This window comes from Poecilia reticulata, chromosome 7 (assembly GCF_904066995.2).
Source record: "Poecilia reticulata chromosome 7, P_reticulata-male-v2, whole genome shotgun sequence".
In the NCBI taxonomy this organism is placed as follows: Eukaryota; Metazoa; Chordata; class Actinopteri; order Cyprinodontiformes; family Poeciliidae; genus Poecilia; species Poecilia reticulata.
The window spans coordinates 1,328,946-1,345,346 of NC_088836.1; the positions used below are offsets into that span (position 1 = coordinate 1,328,946).

The 16,401-nt window shown below is 39.4% G+C and overlaps 1 protein-coding gene across 5 annotated transcripts in view; it reads left to right on the forward strand.

The window, feature by feature from the left end:
- Nucleotides 1-16,401, forward strand: part of LOC103467108 (Ral GTPase activating protein non-catalytic subunit beta) — a 49,011-nt gene that overhangs the window by 24,404 nt on the left and 8,206 nt on the right. For 2 of the 5 annotated variants that reach the window (XM_081608561.1, XM_008413186.3), the window contains 15 exons: nt 1,560-1,782; nt 2,340-2,375; nt 3,213-3,414; nt 4,416-4,583; nt 4,691-4,805; nt 5,102-5,249; nt 11,760-11,824; nt 11,911-12,055; nt 13,541-13,671; nt 14,212-14,394; nt 14,497-14,645; nt 15,060-15,247; nt 15,751-15,854; nt 15,951-16,103; nt 16,226-16,285. In XM_081608561.1, the coding sequence (XP_081464687.1) occupies nt 1,560-1,782; nt 2,340-2,375; nt 3,213-3,414; nt 4,416-4,583; nt 4,691-4,805; nt 5,102-5,249; nt 11,760-11,824; nt 11,911-12,055; nt 13,541-13,671; nt 14,212-14,394; nt 14,497-14,645; nt 15,060-15,247; nt 15,751-15,854; nt 15,951-16,103; nt 16,226-16,285 (2,070 nt within the window). The remainder of the gene's footprint in view (nt 1-1,559; nt 1,783-2,339; nt 2,376-3,212; nt 3,415-4,415; nt 4,584-4,690; nt 4,806-5,101; nt 5,250-11,759; nt 11,825-11,910; nt 12,056-13,540; nt 13,672-14,211; nt 14,395-14,496; nt 14,646-15,059; nt 15,248-15,750; nt 15,855-15,950; nt 16,104-16,225; nt 16,286-16,401) is intronic. The other 3 variants (XM_081608562.1, XM_081608563.1, XM_081608564.1) reach the window with 3 other exon arrangements.

A 16,401-nucleotide genomic window follows, 5' to 3' on the forward strand; every position in this document is an offset into this window, starting at 1 on the left:
GAAGGACTTCTTGTCTTGGGTATAAATTAACTTTACTCTTTTTTTTGTTTATCTACAATTGCCCTAATACACAGTTTTAACCCTTTAACTGCCCACTCAACCATTTGGTTGAGCACATTTTGGGTCTCTATATCTCAATATGAGGAGTGCCTAACTTAGCTTAACCTGATTGAGCCATCTCTGCCACTTGCTTGAAGTATGATATGCTAAAGAAATTAACTAGAGGGCACTGTTTCTTTAAATAGTATTCTTTTTCTTCCCCTCTCCAACCAGGAAGTCGGAAACACAAAACTCTTGTCACAAATATCGACTGGTTGTGGTGAAACTTTGAGAAGTAGGAATAGTTTTCTACTTCTATAGTGTTATAGACCTTAATAAACAGAATTATGTTGATACCACCTAAAAAGCAAAATTAAAGGTCTAATAATTTTTTTAAAATGCGCTCAACCAAACGGTTGATTTGTCACTTCATGGTAAATGTAGCAAATTAAGCAAATGTAGTTGACCACGCAGTCTTCTTGCCCTTGTACCAAAGAATCCTAAAGAATCTAATGGTGATCTGAGCGATGGTGACCAAGTAGAAGATCCTGATTATCAGCCCACACAAGCAGATGATACTGGAGACTGCTCTTTTGAATCCCTGGATGAAGAAGAGGCTCCCTCAAAAAGCATATCTTCTACACAGCCACCTCGTAAAAAGAGCAGGAAAGGGAAACACACTAAAAACTGTTCCCTTGGAGCAGCCAAATGACAATGCCGACCCAAGTTACACCTCAGGCTCCAACAAAAGCACAAGAAGAATCTGGAAGTAGGAAGACATTGATGAGTTCCAGGTTCTTAATTCAAGATTTGAACCCCCTGAAACTGTACCCTCACCTTTCCAGTATTTCAAAATGCTCTTCACTAATGAGATGATTGAACATATCACACATCACACCAATTTGTACTCTGCTCAAGACTTGGGGAATCCAATCAAGCCCTGAAGAAATGGAGCATTTCCTAGCTATCCTTCTTTTTATGGGTGTTTTCAATTTCCCGTCACTGGATGACTACTGGCACCATGAATCATGCTTCAACCTGATCGCTGACACTGACTGAAGATGGGGGAAATTAATAATGCAATATTTCCTTGTTCGACGCAATGTTTTCCTTGATTGAAATTAAAAACCAGTGTTTTGTGGCATTTTGACAGAAATAAACTGTATCCAATACCCCAGACATTTTTTGTTATTTCTTTATAAATTAGCATGTTTTTAAAATTTATCTACTGTACTTGGTATTTTTATTAAGTACCTAAACCATTAAGTGACATCTCAACCATTTGGTAGAGATCAATATTTCAAAAACCACAGGGTCTGTTGAAAAACTATTTTTTTGGTTGTGTTTATGGATCACCCTAGGGTAAAAGAAATGCAAAGAAAAATTTTTCACAGGTTTTTTTCTTGGTGTGGTTGTCAAAGGGTTAATAAGACTGTGTATCCTGCTTGTTGTTTTAATCTAGAGAAGTGTATGTTTTAAAAATGAATGAGACGTCCCTCTGTGCGGTCTGCCCCTTGCAGAGCAGCAGCCAGCCAGCCAAAGCGTCCCAGCAGCAGCAGCCGTCATCCTCCCCCACCCTTCTGTCCAGCCCCAACCAGAGCAGCTGGGAGGCCCGGCCCCTGCCGGCCCCGGCGAGGCCAAAGGTCAACAGCATCCTCAACCTGTTTGGCCAGTGGCTTTTCGACGCTGCTCTTGTTCACTGCAAGCTGCACAGCGGCCTGAGCCGGGATCCCAGCATGACTGGTAAGCAGGGAGCCTCTGGGCTGCGGCACTTTCAGCTGATTGCATGGTACCAGTCTGCGTGTTATGTTGCTGTTCATTAGTGTGTTTATTTTTTCTGTTGTGATGGTGTTTTGTTTTTATCATGAGTTGTTGGGATTTGTTTTCTTTCTTTCTTTTTTTCACTGTGTCTCTGAATCTTTGTTGTTTCTGTGTGTGGAGGGCTTGGTTAGAAGCGGCCACAGATAAGATTTCTATCTGATCCTGATCCATTTTGCATCAGACAGCTAATCTAAACCTGGCTAATGCTACAACTATATTCTATGGCTTTGGTTTACAGTGACGTTCTCTTAAAAATCCTCAAAAGCACTTATTGCTTTTAGTTTTACTAAGTAATTTGGTTTCATCATTGGTTCTTCTTAACTCTTCTTTTTGGTGTAATGTCCTGCACGTGTCTACCATGTCTGATATACTGTCCAATACTTTCAGTGGGTCAAAAGTCGTGTATCAAACAGAACAACTAAAAAATATCGGATCTGCTTTGATTTTTGTCTCTTTTCACTATTTCTGTTATCTTGCAGCCTCTTTTATCCAAATTCTCCTTTCTTATAAATCTTGTAAGTAGGAACGGCAGCTTCTTTTCCTCACTTGATTTGCGTTTCTTGACAAATCTTCCTGCTTTTCAGTTGAATTTCTCATGATCATTGCCATTATCACCATGGTTTCATGCCCCCTCTCTTTGTCATATATATAAGTTAAAAAAGACCACCGGCATTCGTTCAACGCTTTTCCAAAGGTGATGAAATGGATTTCACCTACTGACCATTTGTCTCAACCATAATGTCTCCAGTTTGTTGACACCATTTCCCCATTTCAGTTTTTTTCTTTTTGGTTGAGTCATGCTAATCTATTATTGCGTTTCAGACCCTCCCTCTACTTCTGCATTAATGTTTTGGTTTGTGTAATTTTTATTTTTATTTTTTAAATGTGTTCAGTTTGAGTTGTGTTTTTTTTTTTTTTTTTTTAATTGGCTTGATGCCTCGGTGCATGAAGTGAATGATCTGTACTTCAGGTGATCCCCATGTTAACTGCGACATCACAAAAAGCTGACACAGGGATTTTGCTTTTCCACTTTGAATGACCCAGTTTAGCACAACTTACACTACATGTAACACAGAGGTGCAGCTTGAATGGCAAACTCTTTGTGTCAGATTTTCCTTCTTGAATGCTCTTGAAGAGGAGTGTCTGTTTGGAGTCACTGTAGTCTGTTTTTCCTTCTCTTACCTCAATAAATGTCTTTTTATTTGCTTTGATGTGTTGGATTTCTACGGATGGCTTTTTCCATTCAGCTGTAATAGATCTGTTTGTGTTTGCCTGTCTCTAATACCTGCATGCTTTTAAGAATGAGCACATTGCTCCGGTCCTCTCATTCCCTGTCTTCCTGCTCGTCATAGCGATAGCCACTCAGATGGGCCTGGAGCTGAGGAGGAAGGGTTCCCAGATGTCCACCGACTCCATGGTGCCCAACCCGCTGTTCGACATCAACGAGTTCCCCGAGAGCTATGAGACAGGACGAGCTGAGGCCTGCGGGACGCTCTGCCGCATCTTTTGTAGCAAAAAAACCGGAGAGGATATTCTTCCTGTTTACCTGTCGAGGTGAGGAAACGCCGCAGCCTGAATGTGTGCTGCGTTCACATGCAGTCTGTACAAGTTTGAAAGGTTATGGAGGATTTTCTTTGGTTTGTATAAGGGTGATTTGATGGAGTGTTTGGGCCAGATAAGGAGATTTTATTTAAATTACAAGAAGATAATATTTCCAGAAGAATGTCATAAAATTACTGTTTTAAGTAAAATTTTGTTTCGTGCAAGTGTTATCAAATTACGACTTTATTCTTCTAATATTACAACTTTATTCTGGTAACATTTATTCGTGTATCATTTTTACTTTTTTGTCATATGACTTCTTTGGTCATATGAGTATGACTTCATTCTGGTATGAGTTTATTCTTTATTCCTGTGTATTATGACTTTATTCTCATAATTTTATTTTTCTTTCTCAGTCGGCCAATCGTAGTGTGGCAAAGAAATATGAAGATTTCTGTGTTTTGTCCTTTTCCCTAAAGGACAAAAAAAATTAATTGATGTTTAATAAATGTAGCCTCATCATATCTTATCTAAAAAAAATGTAACTCATTTTTGGTTTATGGACTGATTTATAAGAGCTCTGCCTCACTACTCTTTTTGCATCCTGGTCTACTTAACACTCTGGTTGAACTGAATCAGAATGTGGTGGTAAATAAATCACTAAAACTGCTATTTTTCCGTTTTTTTAAATTATTTTTTTTATTTCCGTTATTTAACCAGGTAAACCCCATTGAGATCCAGATCACATTTTCAAGAGGGACCTGAAATGAGATCTGGATCTTAGGTCTTTTTTTTTCTTTTACCAAGAAGGTTAGAAGCTACACCTTGGTGTGCTCATATTTAGCCTAAGATGCCTCATCTAGTTGATGCTTCTGACATCATCATATGTTATGGATTTTAATCTATAACATATTTGTTTTAGTCCAGATGTCTTAAAATCTTTACATGCATTTGCATATTGATGCCACCCCCATAATGGAAGATGTTCTGCTGTTCTTCACCTCTTTGTGCAGGTTCTACATGGTTCTGATTCAGGGTCTCCAGATTTCTGATTTCATCTGTAGACCCGTTCTGGCTTCTATCATCCTCAACTCTTCATCTCTTTTCTGTACTGACCTGAAGGGCATCAATGTGGTGGTGCCCTATTTCATTGCTGCTCTGGAGACTATTGTGCCAGACAGGTCAGACTCTACACCAGCAAATATTTACTGTTTCTAACTACCTTTGATCTTACTCTTAATGGTGCTATAGGATATTTTATATTCTCATCCTGTTTTTTTTTCTTTAGGGAGCTGTCAAAATTCAAAATGTATGTAAATCCTACAGACTTGAGGAGGGCTTCCATTAATATCCTTCTTGCAATGCTGCCTCTGCCACATCACTTTGGCAACATCAAATCTGAGGTAAACTCTCCACACTCTGCCTTCTGCTCTCTCTGGCAAAGCTTTTTTTATTCATTGGAAATGTATATTATTTTTTGTACAATTTTGACGTAATTACTGCTTTGAATATGTTTTTTAGCAGTTGGTCTTTTTTGAATCCGTATACTCAGGTTAAGGATTACTCAATTAGTTGAAGATTATTTCAGTAATCAATTCATCACAATTAATAATTTCAGACCTAGTTTTCATACAAGCTAGCAGAAATCGCTCTTCAACATATGCGAATAACATCTCTCATGCTGGTTTATGTCCTTTAGGTTCTGTTGGAGGGAAAGTTCAACGAGGAGGACGGCTGGCCTCATGACCAGCCCGTCTCCTTCCTGTCTCTGAGGCTGCGTCTCGTTAACGTCCTCATCGGAGCTCTGCAGACCGAGACCGATCCCACCAACACGCAACTAATCCTCGGTAAAACCTCCTTCCCATTTCCATGTACATGGCTAACCTACACCAGGGTTTTCCCCAGAAAACTTGCTAAGCCCAGTGGTCGGGGTCCTGAGGCGGTCCACCGGCAGTCCACCGTGTTTTTGTATTAAAAGATGTTAAGGTGACAGGAAATTTTAAAATATCACTCGGTAATTATACGTTACGGGAAACACCGCCAGTAAAACACTACTTAAACCCACAACTAGTCTTAAAAACAACAAATCAAAATATACAATTAAAATGAATATCAATTATTTGCACCTTTTGTTTAATGCAAATTAAGTCAGCAGCTCCATCAGGCCCCCCAAGGCTTCAGGGGGCCCATAAATGCTAATATTTTAAAACAGACCACAGATACATGAATGTAACACTTGTTTATTGAGATGATCAATGCTGCTAAATTTGATTCAATTTCAGCATACATAAATTAAAAGATTTTAAATTGTTTACCATTTAAATGTAAGATTTTAAGGAGCTGGCAAGTTTACTTTGTAGAAGTTCAGAGACCAATATCCATAGTTGGATTGTTTAGTTACCATAGCGACAACCTGATGCTGTGAGTTTAATCTTTAAGTTTGAGCTCTGTTTGTTCACAAATACAATTTACAGGGCTTAAAGAGATTCGCCGGGGGCCGTGTTTCCAGCTTTTGACCAAACGGTCCACCTCAACCAAACTGTAGTCTCAGGGCTTAAAGAGCTCCGTCTGGGGGCCAGACTTCCTGCTTTTCAAGCAAAGCGAGCATTATACCAAACGGCCCGCCTCATCTAAACTGTAGATAATAGACAAAGATGTCTGCCAATCAGAGTTCTAGCTCCGGTGTTCTAGACCAATGACTGTAAAACGGTTTGTAGAAAAGAAGCGCATGCGATCGGTTCGGCGGTTAAATCAAATGCGATATGAAAGAAGATGGAGTTTGTCTGACCCGGTAAAGAAACACGTTTACTTGAGAAAGGAATTGCAAACAAGTGGCCCTGGGCATGGCTAGAGGAAAGAGGACAGGAAGCCGCTGAGCAGTTGGTGTCACAAACTCGCAGTACCTGGAGCTTGTTTTTGTGTCGTGTGCCATAAAAAGCTGCTGTATGCTATGAGTTGCAAGAAGGCTCTCCTGTGACATGATGACATGATTTAGACTAGTGGTTCTCAACGTGGGCGTTCAGAGGACGGCAGGGGGCGCTGGCGGAAATTTTTATAAAAGGGGGCGATGGGATGCCTTTGGGGGGCGTTTGGTCGAAGGTAAACTTTACACCTTAAATGCACAACAATGCCAGTTTAGACTTTGAGCAACTTGGTAAAACTGTATTTTATAACATTAAATCATGCCTGGCTGCAACAGTATATCTCCTTCTAAAAAGCTTTGGAGCTGATGTCACAGCGTATGACGTTTACGTCGCTCGGCGCCATGTTTGCAGCCCACAGACCAAAACAAACTAGTCAGAACACCGGTGTTTTTATTGTATTAACGACCGCAGCAAAGTTGTTTTGCAAATTGGATACTGGATATTCGCCCTCCGCGGAGTCAGGGACGTTCAGCTCAAGGTTGATCCGATTTATGATCGCTTATTTCGGCCAGCTGTTCTCTACCGATGCCTCCTGAAGCGCTCCGAGTTTCACATAGGAACCGTCAATTTCCGAACACTCCTGTAGATAAATGCTTTGTCTTGTGACCAACTAATACAAAAAGTGATAATTCATGCTATTAAACGAGGCACACTATCCTCTATAAAATGTTTGTCATATTCAATATTTTAAATATCTCAGAGGACAGAACCTTAACTAAAGAATTAACCTAACCAGAAACACTATAAAGGACTGAAAATAAGGAAAGCAATAATATAATTCTAACTACACTAAATACATCAAATAATATCAAAAGAACCATAAAGGGCTAAACCAGGGGTGTCCAAAGTCGGTCCTCTAGCTCCGGCATCCTGCACGTTTTAGTTCTCTCCCTTGTGATAGCAACAACCTTTTCAGCTTGTCAATGTTCCTTACGCCATCTAACGAGCCATCATTTGATCCAAGTGCGTTAAACCAGGGAGAGACTAAAACATGCAGGATGCTGGGGAAGCAGGACCCACGTTGGACACCCCTGGGCTAAACTAAAGTGAACTAAAACATGAGGCTAAATAAAATGAAAAGCAAAACGTACCCAAGAACCCAGTGTCCTGACAGATGTCTGATTATATAATTGTTTACTTTAATCACATAAAATGTTTGTTTAAAAATATAATCTATCACGTGTATGTTTATTACCTGAAATATTTTAAATATCAAATTAAATGTGATTAATTTCTTCACCTGTTTACATGCAACTTGAAGTGCTTGAATCAAATGTTTCATGAATGTTTACCACCTTAAATTTATAGCTTTGGAGCTGACGTCACAGCGTATGACGTTTGTGTCGCTCGGCGCCATTTTTGGTGTCCACAGACCAAAACAAACTACTCAGAACTCCGGTGTTTTCATTGTGTTACCGACTGCACTGAAGTTGTTTTCAAGTTGGATACAGGATATCCCGCGTTCCGCCGAGTAAGGGGCGTTCAGCTCAAGGTTGATCTGATTTATGAACGCTAATTTCGGCCAGCTGTTCTTTACTGGTCCCTCCTCAAGCGCTCAGAGTTTCACATAGGGACCGTCAATTTCCGAACCAAACACTCCTGTAAATAAATGCTTTGTCTTGTGACCAACTGATACAAAAAAGTGGTCATTCATGCTATTACACGAGGCACACTATCCTCTATTAAAATTTTAAGTCATATTCAATAAATATCAAATGTTTTCTTCAGTAGCTTCCAAATCGTGTCCCATTACCTCAAAATCTGTGTGAAATTGTTCTACTGAGTCACACTCATCTTTATTACATTTTAACACTTTATATATATATTTTTTAGCTATTTCTGTAGTCAAAATTTTGTATTTTCCTTAATAGCTTCTAGGTCATGTGACCTATTAACTCAAAATCTGTGTGAAATTATTCTACTAAACTATATAGATTAGGCATATTTTTATTCCATTTTCACCCCTTTTTTTATTTTTTTATTTTTTTTACCAAAATTATATTTTAAAAAACATTAAAAACATATTCATTAAATGTATTACTTCAGATAATCATCACTTGTTACCCGTAATGTTCAATTGCATAAAATTCTAGGACAGGATCTATTTCACTACATGTTCACTTACCTGAAATATGTTAAATACAACAAATATTTATTAAAGTATGATTTATTTCATAAAATTTGTCACCTTTATTGTTTAATTACACGTTAAATGTTTAAAGATGGGCTCTTTCATCTGGTTTGTGTCATGATGTGGCGGTGGACACAAATGCAACAGGCAGTAGACTTACTTTATGTGGATATTATTTTAATGAACTAAATAAACTAACTAACTCCAAAATCCAGGGAAAACAAGGAAATCCTAAACACAATGAAACAGGAGACATGAGGGATAATAAACGTAACAACTGGCAACGTGGTGAGCAGGATAACAAGCTGGACTGGTGAGTTGTGACTGAAAAAGAGGAGCTGCAGCAGTGGGACAACGGCCTAAATGAGAAGAGTGACAGCAGGTGTGAGTAATTTGGCACAGGACCTGCTGAGGGCTGGGGAGAAGGTGGAACAGGGAAACTAAGGAGATCTGCTGGGACACAAACGGGAGGAAACGGGGAACTGAAAAATACTTCTAATACAAAAGACACTAAGAGTAAAGAAAACCTGATGAACTAGAAGAGAAAGATATGAGGGAAACCAGAACTAAATAGAAACAAGGCTGATCTAATAATAAGAACTAAGGAACACAGAGCTAGAGAAACTAGAAGATCTAAACAAAGAAATAACCCAACTAGAATTACTAAAGAAAGATACAGACTCAGACATGGAAGAATAACTGAACCTATGGTGATCAAATTAAGAAATAAACATTACTAGAAACCAGTCATTAAAGAAGGCTTGAGATTAACTCAGACAAACAAGGAAAAGCAATAATATAATTCTAACTTCACTAAATACCTCTAATAATATCAAAAGGACCATGAAGGGCTAAAGTGAATTAAATCATGGAGCTAAATAAAATGAAAAGCAAAACAAACCCAGTGTCCTGACAGATGTCTGATTATATAATTGTTTACTTTAATCACATAAAATATTTATTTAAAATTATAATCTTTCATTACATGTATGTTTATTACCTGAAATATTTAAATATAAAATTTTTACTTAAAATGTGATTCATTTCTTCACTTGTTTACATGCAACTTGAAGTGCTTGAATCAAACGATTTATGGATGTTTAATGCATTAAATTATTGAATGAGAAAAAACAGCCGCTTCCAACTGTATTTCAACACAAATGGTTCCTCTTCAGTCTGCAGCCTTGCTGAGCTCCTCTCCTGGGTTTCCTCCTCCTCAGCCTCTCCAACCTGCTCCTCTTCTATTGCCTCCGCTACTGTGTTTTTATTATTTACCTCTTCTGGGGTAAATAATAAAAATAGTCTCTGATGTTGTGGCGTTGACCTCAGTGACCCATATTCAGCGCTGGACCCCAGTCAGGATTGAGCTCATCCATTTCATACGTCGGTTTGCCTTTAAGAGGACATATCAGAACACACATCAGTATTAATACTGTAAATTTGATAACACTACTAAAATGGTTTACTTCACAATAATGTAATAACCTCGATGTCCACTGACAAAACTCGGACTACGCTACCTAAACAATATTGACCCGACCTAAACAAGGTTGACCCGCTTAAATGAACTCAACATAAACTGAACATGACACTCAGACAAAATCATAGCAAAAAATTATGACACATCAACAGAGCAAATTTAGACACTCACCAGAATGGAAATGTCTGGAAGAAACTTGTAGGTATCTGCGGTGGCGGAGCTACACTTTTAAAGTCATATATTTAAAAAATAACCAAACTGAATAAACTGAAACTGAATTGGGTTATTTTTTAAGCCCCTCTGTCATTTGACATGTTATAATTAACACCTTTGACTGGCGCACATGGAGACATGACAGACTTTACGCAGAGTTCATCACAGAGGAAACTAAAATCAATCAAATAAAAGATCCTTTCTGAATATCATCTCATGGACACTGAACTAAATGCGTCTTTCTGACCGGGAGCTGACAGCATGTTGAAGAGTTATGGACACCTTGGTTAGGAAGCTCTGTTGTGACAGGTAATTTGACAGGTAACAATATTTCGGGTCGGACCAGAATTATTTGCCTGATGGTGGTTCGGGCTTCTAATGAGTTTACATTTAATGAGTTTGGAGCACACAGAGAAAACCTAAAGAGAATGTTAGGATCTACTTATTGTAGTTTAAGTAGAGGAATAACAGCTGACTGTTGAGAGAGGAAAGAAATTAAAGTGCAGATCCGTTAGAAACAAGCGCAGAGCGCTGGGCAATAAATGCTCCACGGTTACGCTCCAATTAATCACACATGAGATGACAAACGCCAAATATACAATATATAGTTACACTGCTTACGTTAATGGTGTTTTAAAAACAAAACCAGTAAAAACTTAACTGAGTTAATATGTCAGATTCCCTCCTCAGCCTCGTCTTGATAAGAACAGAGAGCAGTTCGCTGGTTTCTGTCCAGACTGTGATCAAGCGCAGCTGACACTTGGTGCTCAGACAGTTTCAACTTTACGCACAGAGAACATCGTGGAGCTCATTATTAATCAGACTAAGAACAATATCTGTCAGAGAATCATCTCTGATCTGGACGCTTTAACAGACCAGAGGCTCTGGAGCGTCCAGCAGCTGATCCGCTTCTGCTGGTTTTTTCTCCCGCTGAGGGAAGTCAGTGCGGGATCAGGAAACGATCAGAGTTCTGTCGTCTTCTAATCACGTCATTTTGTGAAATGTTACCTGATTTCAAAAACGTTCTCACAGAGAAATAATAAATGTTTCGTTTGATGACTAGAAATTGGAAATTAAATTATTTTTTTCTTTGACGGACAACGAAAAAACTCTAGCGCAACCTCTGCTCCAAACTACGAACATTGTCGGCCCCTCTTCGGTTTTTTCTCTTTTTTTTCTCTGGAAAGTATTATAATTCCTCAAAGGGGGTTGATGTAAAGCTACTACAGCTTTACAAGAGCTACCGCACCGCGTGAGGCAACGCGCAGAGGCGCCAGCGGTGTGATTGGTCCGGCTTTAAATGCATAAACTATAAACCTATCTTCTATAAATATAACTTTTAGGAATAAATCTGCTCCGCCAGTGAAGCGCTCAGAGCAACAGAGATGCTTGCAATCCGGCTTAAAAAAGAAAAAAAAAATGTTTTTTTTTTGTTTTTATTATTGTTATTATTTTCCTAAAAACATAAACAAGAAAGGCTTAGCCTGGCAGTGGCGCTAGTAAAGGATGGCGAGCTGCCAGGTCCACTGGGGGGATTCCTGTATACAATTATCTCTTGTTGACATTTTTATTTGTGTGTTTATTATTATTATTTTTCCATCCTTCTCAGGTGCGATGCTAAACATCGTCCAAGACTCTGCACTGCTGGAGGCCATAGGAGCCCAGACTGAAACGGTAAGGCTCAGATCAGACCCGTTCTTTTCTCTTCAACAACTGGTCCACTGGATTCGTCAAGATGGCTGCCGTCCCCCATTTTTCAGGGCAGCATAGATGGAAGCCATGTGACGCTGAGAAGTCAGAGTCACAGTCGCACCAACAGTGGCATCAGCTTTAACAGCGGCGGCAGCACAGAGGCCACCAGCCCAGACTGTGAGCGTCCGGCGCAAGCGCTGCTCCGAGACTACGGTGAGACACGCAGCCAGCTAACTCACTGACCTTCATCAATGATGCTCACTGAGGCTCGCAGCAACACCAGACTAACATGCCTGTTGTTTGTAGCTAACGTGGTTAAGGTGGTGTGCAGAGTTAAGAAGCGCTGGGTAAAATGTCTTTGTAGGTGATTCATTTGTTTGCTGTGATATAACAGTTTCAGACAATTTTTCCAACTTTGTTATTATTATTTTTTTTCTAAATGACTGCTTGGAGTGTTCTGGTCTGATTAAAAGTAGGGCTGCAACTAATGATTATATTAGTGATCAATTCTGATGATTAATTAATTAATCACATAAGAAAATTGGCACATTTCGTTTAACCAACTCAGCTTATTTTATACAATATTAGAAATACGTGAGAAAAAAATACTAATGATTAAATTTATTTTTTTTAAAATTGTCTCCCTGAATTTTGGGCCGTAACTAATGATTATTTTAGTAATCAATTATTCTGAAGATTAATCAGTTAATTGGACTAAAAGACTTTCACCGTCTGCAGATTTTTCATTTAACAAATTAAGTTTATTTTGTACAATACTAGAAATGCATAACAAAACACAAATAAACCAGTAGTTTTTTTCCTTAAAATTAGAAAATGAACATTTTATTGTCTAAATTGCAAAAACAAAATGTTCTTAGGGAATAGTTGTTTGTTTGTAGCAAAAGATGCATCTGCAGCTAAAACATAATTCTAACATCAACATGTGAAAAGCTCGGCCATTTCTGCTTGACTCAACATGAATATAGTGTAGAACGGATCTGTTGGCTGTTTTTGGAGTAACCACTTAATATTTGGTAATCAAAAGATGCTTGATAGATTTATTTTATGAATTTGAACCAGATGAAGTTAAAACTTTGTCACTTGAGTTTTTTGCAAAGGTTTTTTTTTAAATGTTGTATGCAAAATGTACATATGTTTTTTTTTTGGTTTTTTTTGCTTAACTTCTGCTCTATGTTCTTTAACCAAATGGTCTTTTTTTCTCCAGGTCTATAAACTGCAGTTAATGATTAATTGATTACCAAATTAGTTGACGATTATTTCAATAATCAATTCAGTACAATTAATCCAATTACTTGTTTCAGCCCTAATTAAAGGTTATTTAGAGATGATCTTTTCCCTCACATGACTGAGTGATAAATTTTACTGGCTAGATGAATCTAACAGCTGTTATTTGTAAATGTTTTAGATATTAATTAAGTCATTTCACATTAACCAATAATATATCTGCTCCCATTGCTCAGCCCTGTCTCTTTCTGTGTGTATTTTATATCTTTTCTCTACGTTTACACTTGTAACTAATGCTATGCAGTGTTGAGATGTTGTTGATGCATGATGTTGTTCTTTTTGCTAAATGGACCCTGAGTGTTTCTCCTGTCGGACCTTGTGGCGGTGTGGCTTTAATCCCTTCATTGTTTCTGTTTCGCGGTGTTTGGTATTTCGGGGTGTTTTATGGTCTAGCTCTTCCAGATACGGCTGCAGGCCTGCTGGTGCGCAGCATCCACCTGGTCACACAGAGGCTCAATTCTCAGTGGAGACAAGACATGAGCATTTCTCTGGCTGCCCTGGAGCTGCTGGCGGGACTGGCCAAGGTAAGAACAAGCTTTTAATAGGTGTTACTGCCGGTCGGTCTCTCTGCTTCAGAAGCAAATGAACTTTTGTTCACACCTCTGTGTGAGAACTTTAACTGAGAGCTTTGATGGTTCCTCTGCAGAGCCATGCATGTTTATTTAAAACAACCATTGGACAGTATTTCCAGTCTAACCAGATGTTTGGGAGGAATGCAGGACGGTGACATTTTCTACCATCACAAAAATAAACATGGTAGAGTGTGTGAAACTGCAGCTGCTTTGCTTTTCAGCAACAAATATTGAGACTGGGAGGTCTGTGTTAAATAAAGGATGGAAGAGTGGGAAAGTACCTCATGGCAACGATTAAGTATAAGTATCTTTTTCTTTGCTAAAGATCAGTTGTAGCCTTGTTAGTGACTAAGACATCATGAGTCCTGAAATATTGGAGTGTTTTGAATTTAAAGACTGGCAGCTTCTTTCAGAAAACTGAAAATGACAAACGTGCAATGCAAAATCAAGCGGCCATCTACCTCACCCCCAGACACTCTGTGTCTTCATTAGGTGAAGGTGGGAGTGGACTCTTCGGAGCGTAAACGTGCTGTCAGCTCCATCTGCGGCTACATTGTGTACCAGTGCAGCCGGCCGGCCCCTCTGCAGTCCAGAGACCTTCACTCCATGATTGTAGCTGCCTTCCAGTTTCTCTGCGTGTGGCTCACAGAGCACCCCGGCATGTTGGATGAGAAGGTGCGTTCAAAGACGCACTGAAAAAGTTTTCATCTTTGCTCAGTCTAGATAGTCGGTGCTGAAAGTTTCTTGAACTGAAGCGCATTTCCATTTATCTGCCAGGATTGTTTGATGGAAGTGTTGGAGATCGTGGAACTGGGAATCTCTGGGAGCAAGTCTCGCCATGAGCAGGAAGTGCGTCACAAAGCGGAGAAGGAGCACAATCCAGCTTCAATGAGGGTGAAGGACGCCGCTGAGGCCACGTTGTCATGGTGAGATGTTCAGTGTTTGCGGTATTTGTAAACACTTTAGTCACTCCGACCTCAACACTCACTGTCTGTCTGACTTTAGGACTGCTGCTAATGATTATAGTCTTACTATCCTGATACAAAAAGTGACTGGAAATGAAGTAATGAAAATGAAATGATGCTGTTGTCTCTTTCTAGGCTAACTTGTCAGCTGATTGTGATAGATTGTATGTATAACTGTCATTTCAGAAATGTTGTAAAGAACAAGCCATAGAACAAATCATCAGGTTGACTTTGTAAAAGACTTAAGAAAGACAATAAAACTTTTCTTTTCTTTATGTAATCAACGTTTTTTTGTGTGTGAATCCTATTAGATTGCACTGTGTTGCTTTCACTGACACACGTCTTTGAATTGCTTTTCCTGCTGGTGTTCCCCAGCATCATGCAGGTGTTGGGGGCTTTCCCTTCTCCGAGCGGACCTGCATCCACCTGCAGCCTGCTGAACGAAGACACTCTGATACGTTACGCCAGACTGAGTGCCACAGGAGCCACTAACTTCCGCTACTTTGTCCTGGACAACTCTGTGATCCTTGCCATGCTGGAGCAACCTCTCGGCAATGAGCAGAGTCGGTGTCGCAGCATCATGCCCCCATCTTTGTTTTATTGTTACAAATGATTTGACCTGCTTTTATTTTAAAACATTATCGCTGAGTTTAAAATATTAGACTCACCGAGAATCAAACAGGTTTCAGCTTGATCATCCCTGATTGGTTTCTGGCAGGATGAAAACTCAAAAATTCAATCTTTTTTTTGTTTAGTAAACACACCATACATTAACTACCAGGTTGCACTGAAAGCTGTTTTCATTGTGAATGCTGTTTCTCAATAAAGAAGAATCAAAGCTACCTTCTCTGAGTTAGTCAGATGGAGGTGTTGAAAGGGTAGTGAAATCTATATAACATCAGTTGACCATTATAGTTGTATTAATATCAGGTATTGATATTAATATTGATATCAGTGCACAAGGTTTTCTGTAGAAAACTAGCTAAGAATTTGAATGATGTTCTCCTCAAGTGATCAACCCGTTTTATTTTCTTCACTGACTTCACTGACATTTCTGTCCCTGCAGATCCCAGTCCGTCTGTGACCGTTTTGATCCGAGGAACAGCAGGACGACACGCCTGGACGATGCAGCTCTTCCATCAGCCAAGAGGGGCTCGTGCCAATCAGAGGGTCAGATCTCATCAGAAATTACTGTCAAACTTCGGTGTCCATAGTAATGCCAACAACTCCAGTCTGAATCTGTCCACATTTCTCCTCCCATGGCAGATGTTTGTTCCTGAGAGCCGCCCAACGCCAAATGACGATGTGGGCATCAAGTACAACGTGAAGCAGAGGCCTTTTCCAGAGGAGGTGGATAAGATCCCTCTGGTCAAAGCCGATGTCAGCATTCCAGACCTGGATGACATCGTCAGTAAGGAGGTACGTTATTTCATTGGATCGCTTCCTGTTTACAGTTTCATGCAAACTCTGCAGATCTGAAGGTTAACTGTGGCTGAAAACCAGCATGAAGCTGATTGTTGTTGTTTACTGTACAAACTCAGGTGGGTTGTTTGGGCTATGAGGATGATTCAGCAGCCACAAGTTCACTGATGTGTAAATACGTAAGTTGTTGAAGACAAACAAAATTCACTTGGGTGAAAAACAAGCAGGTGAAGGTAGTTGGGTTAGTGTAACTGGTTTCTATGGTAATCCAGTTCTTCTTTAGCTTTCTGGAAGT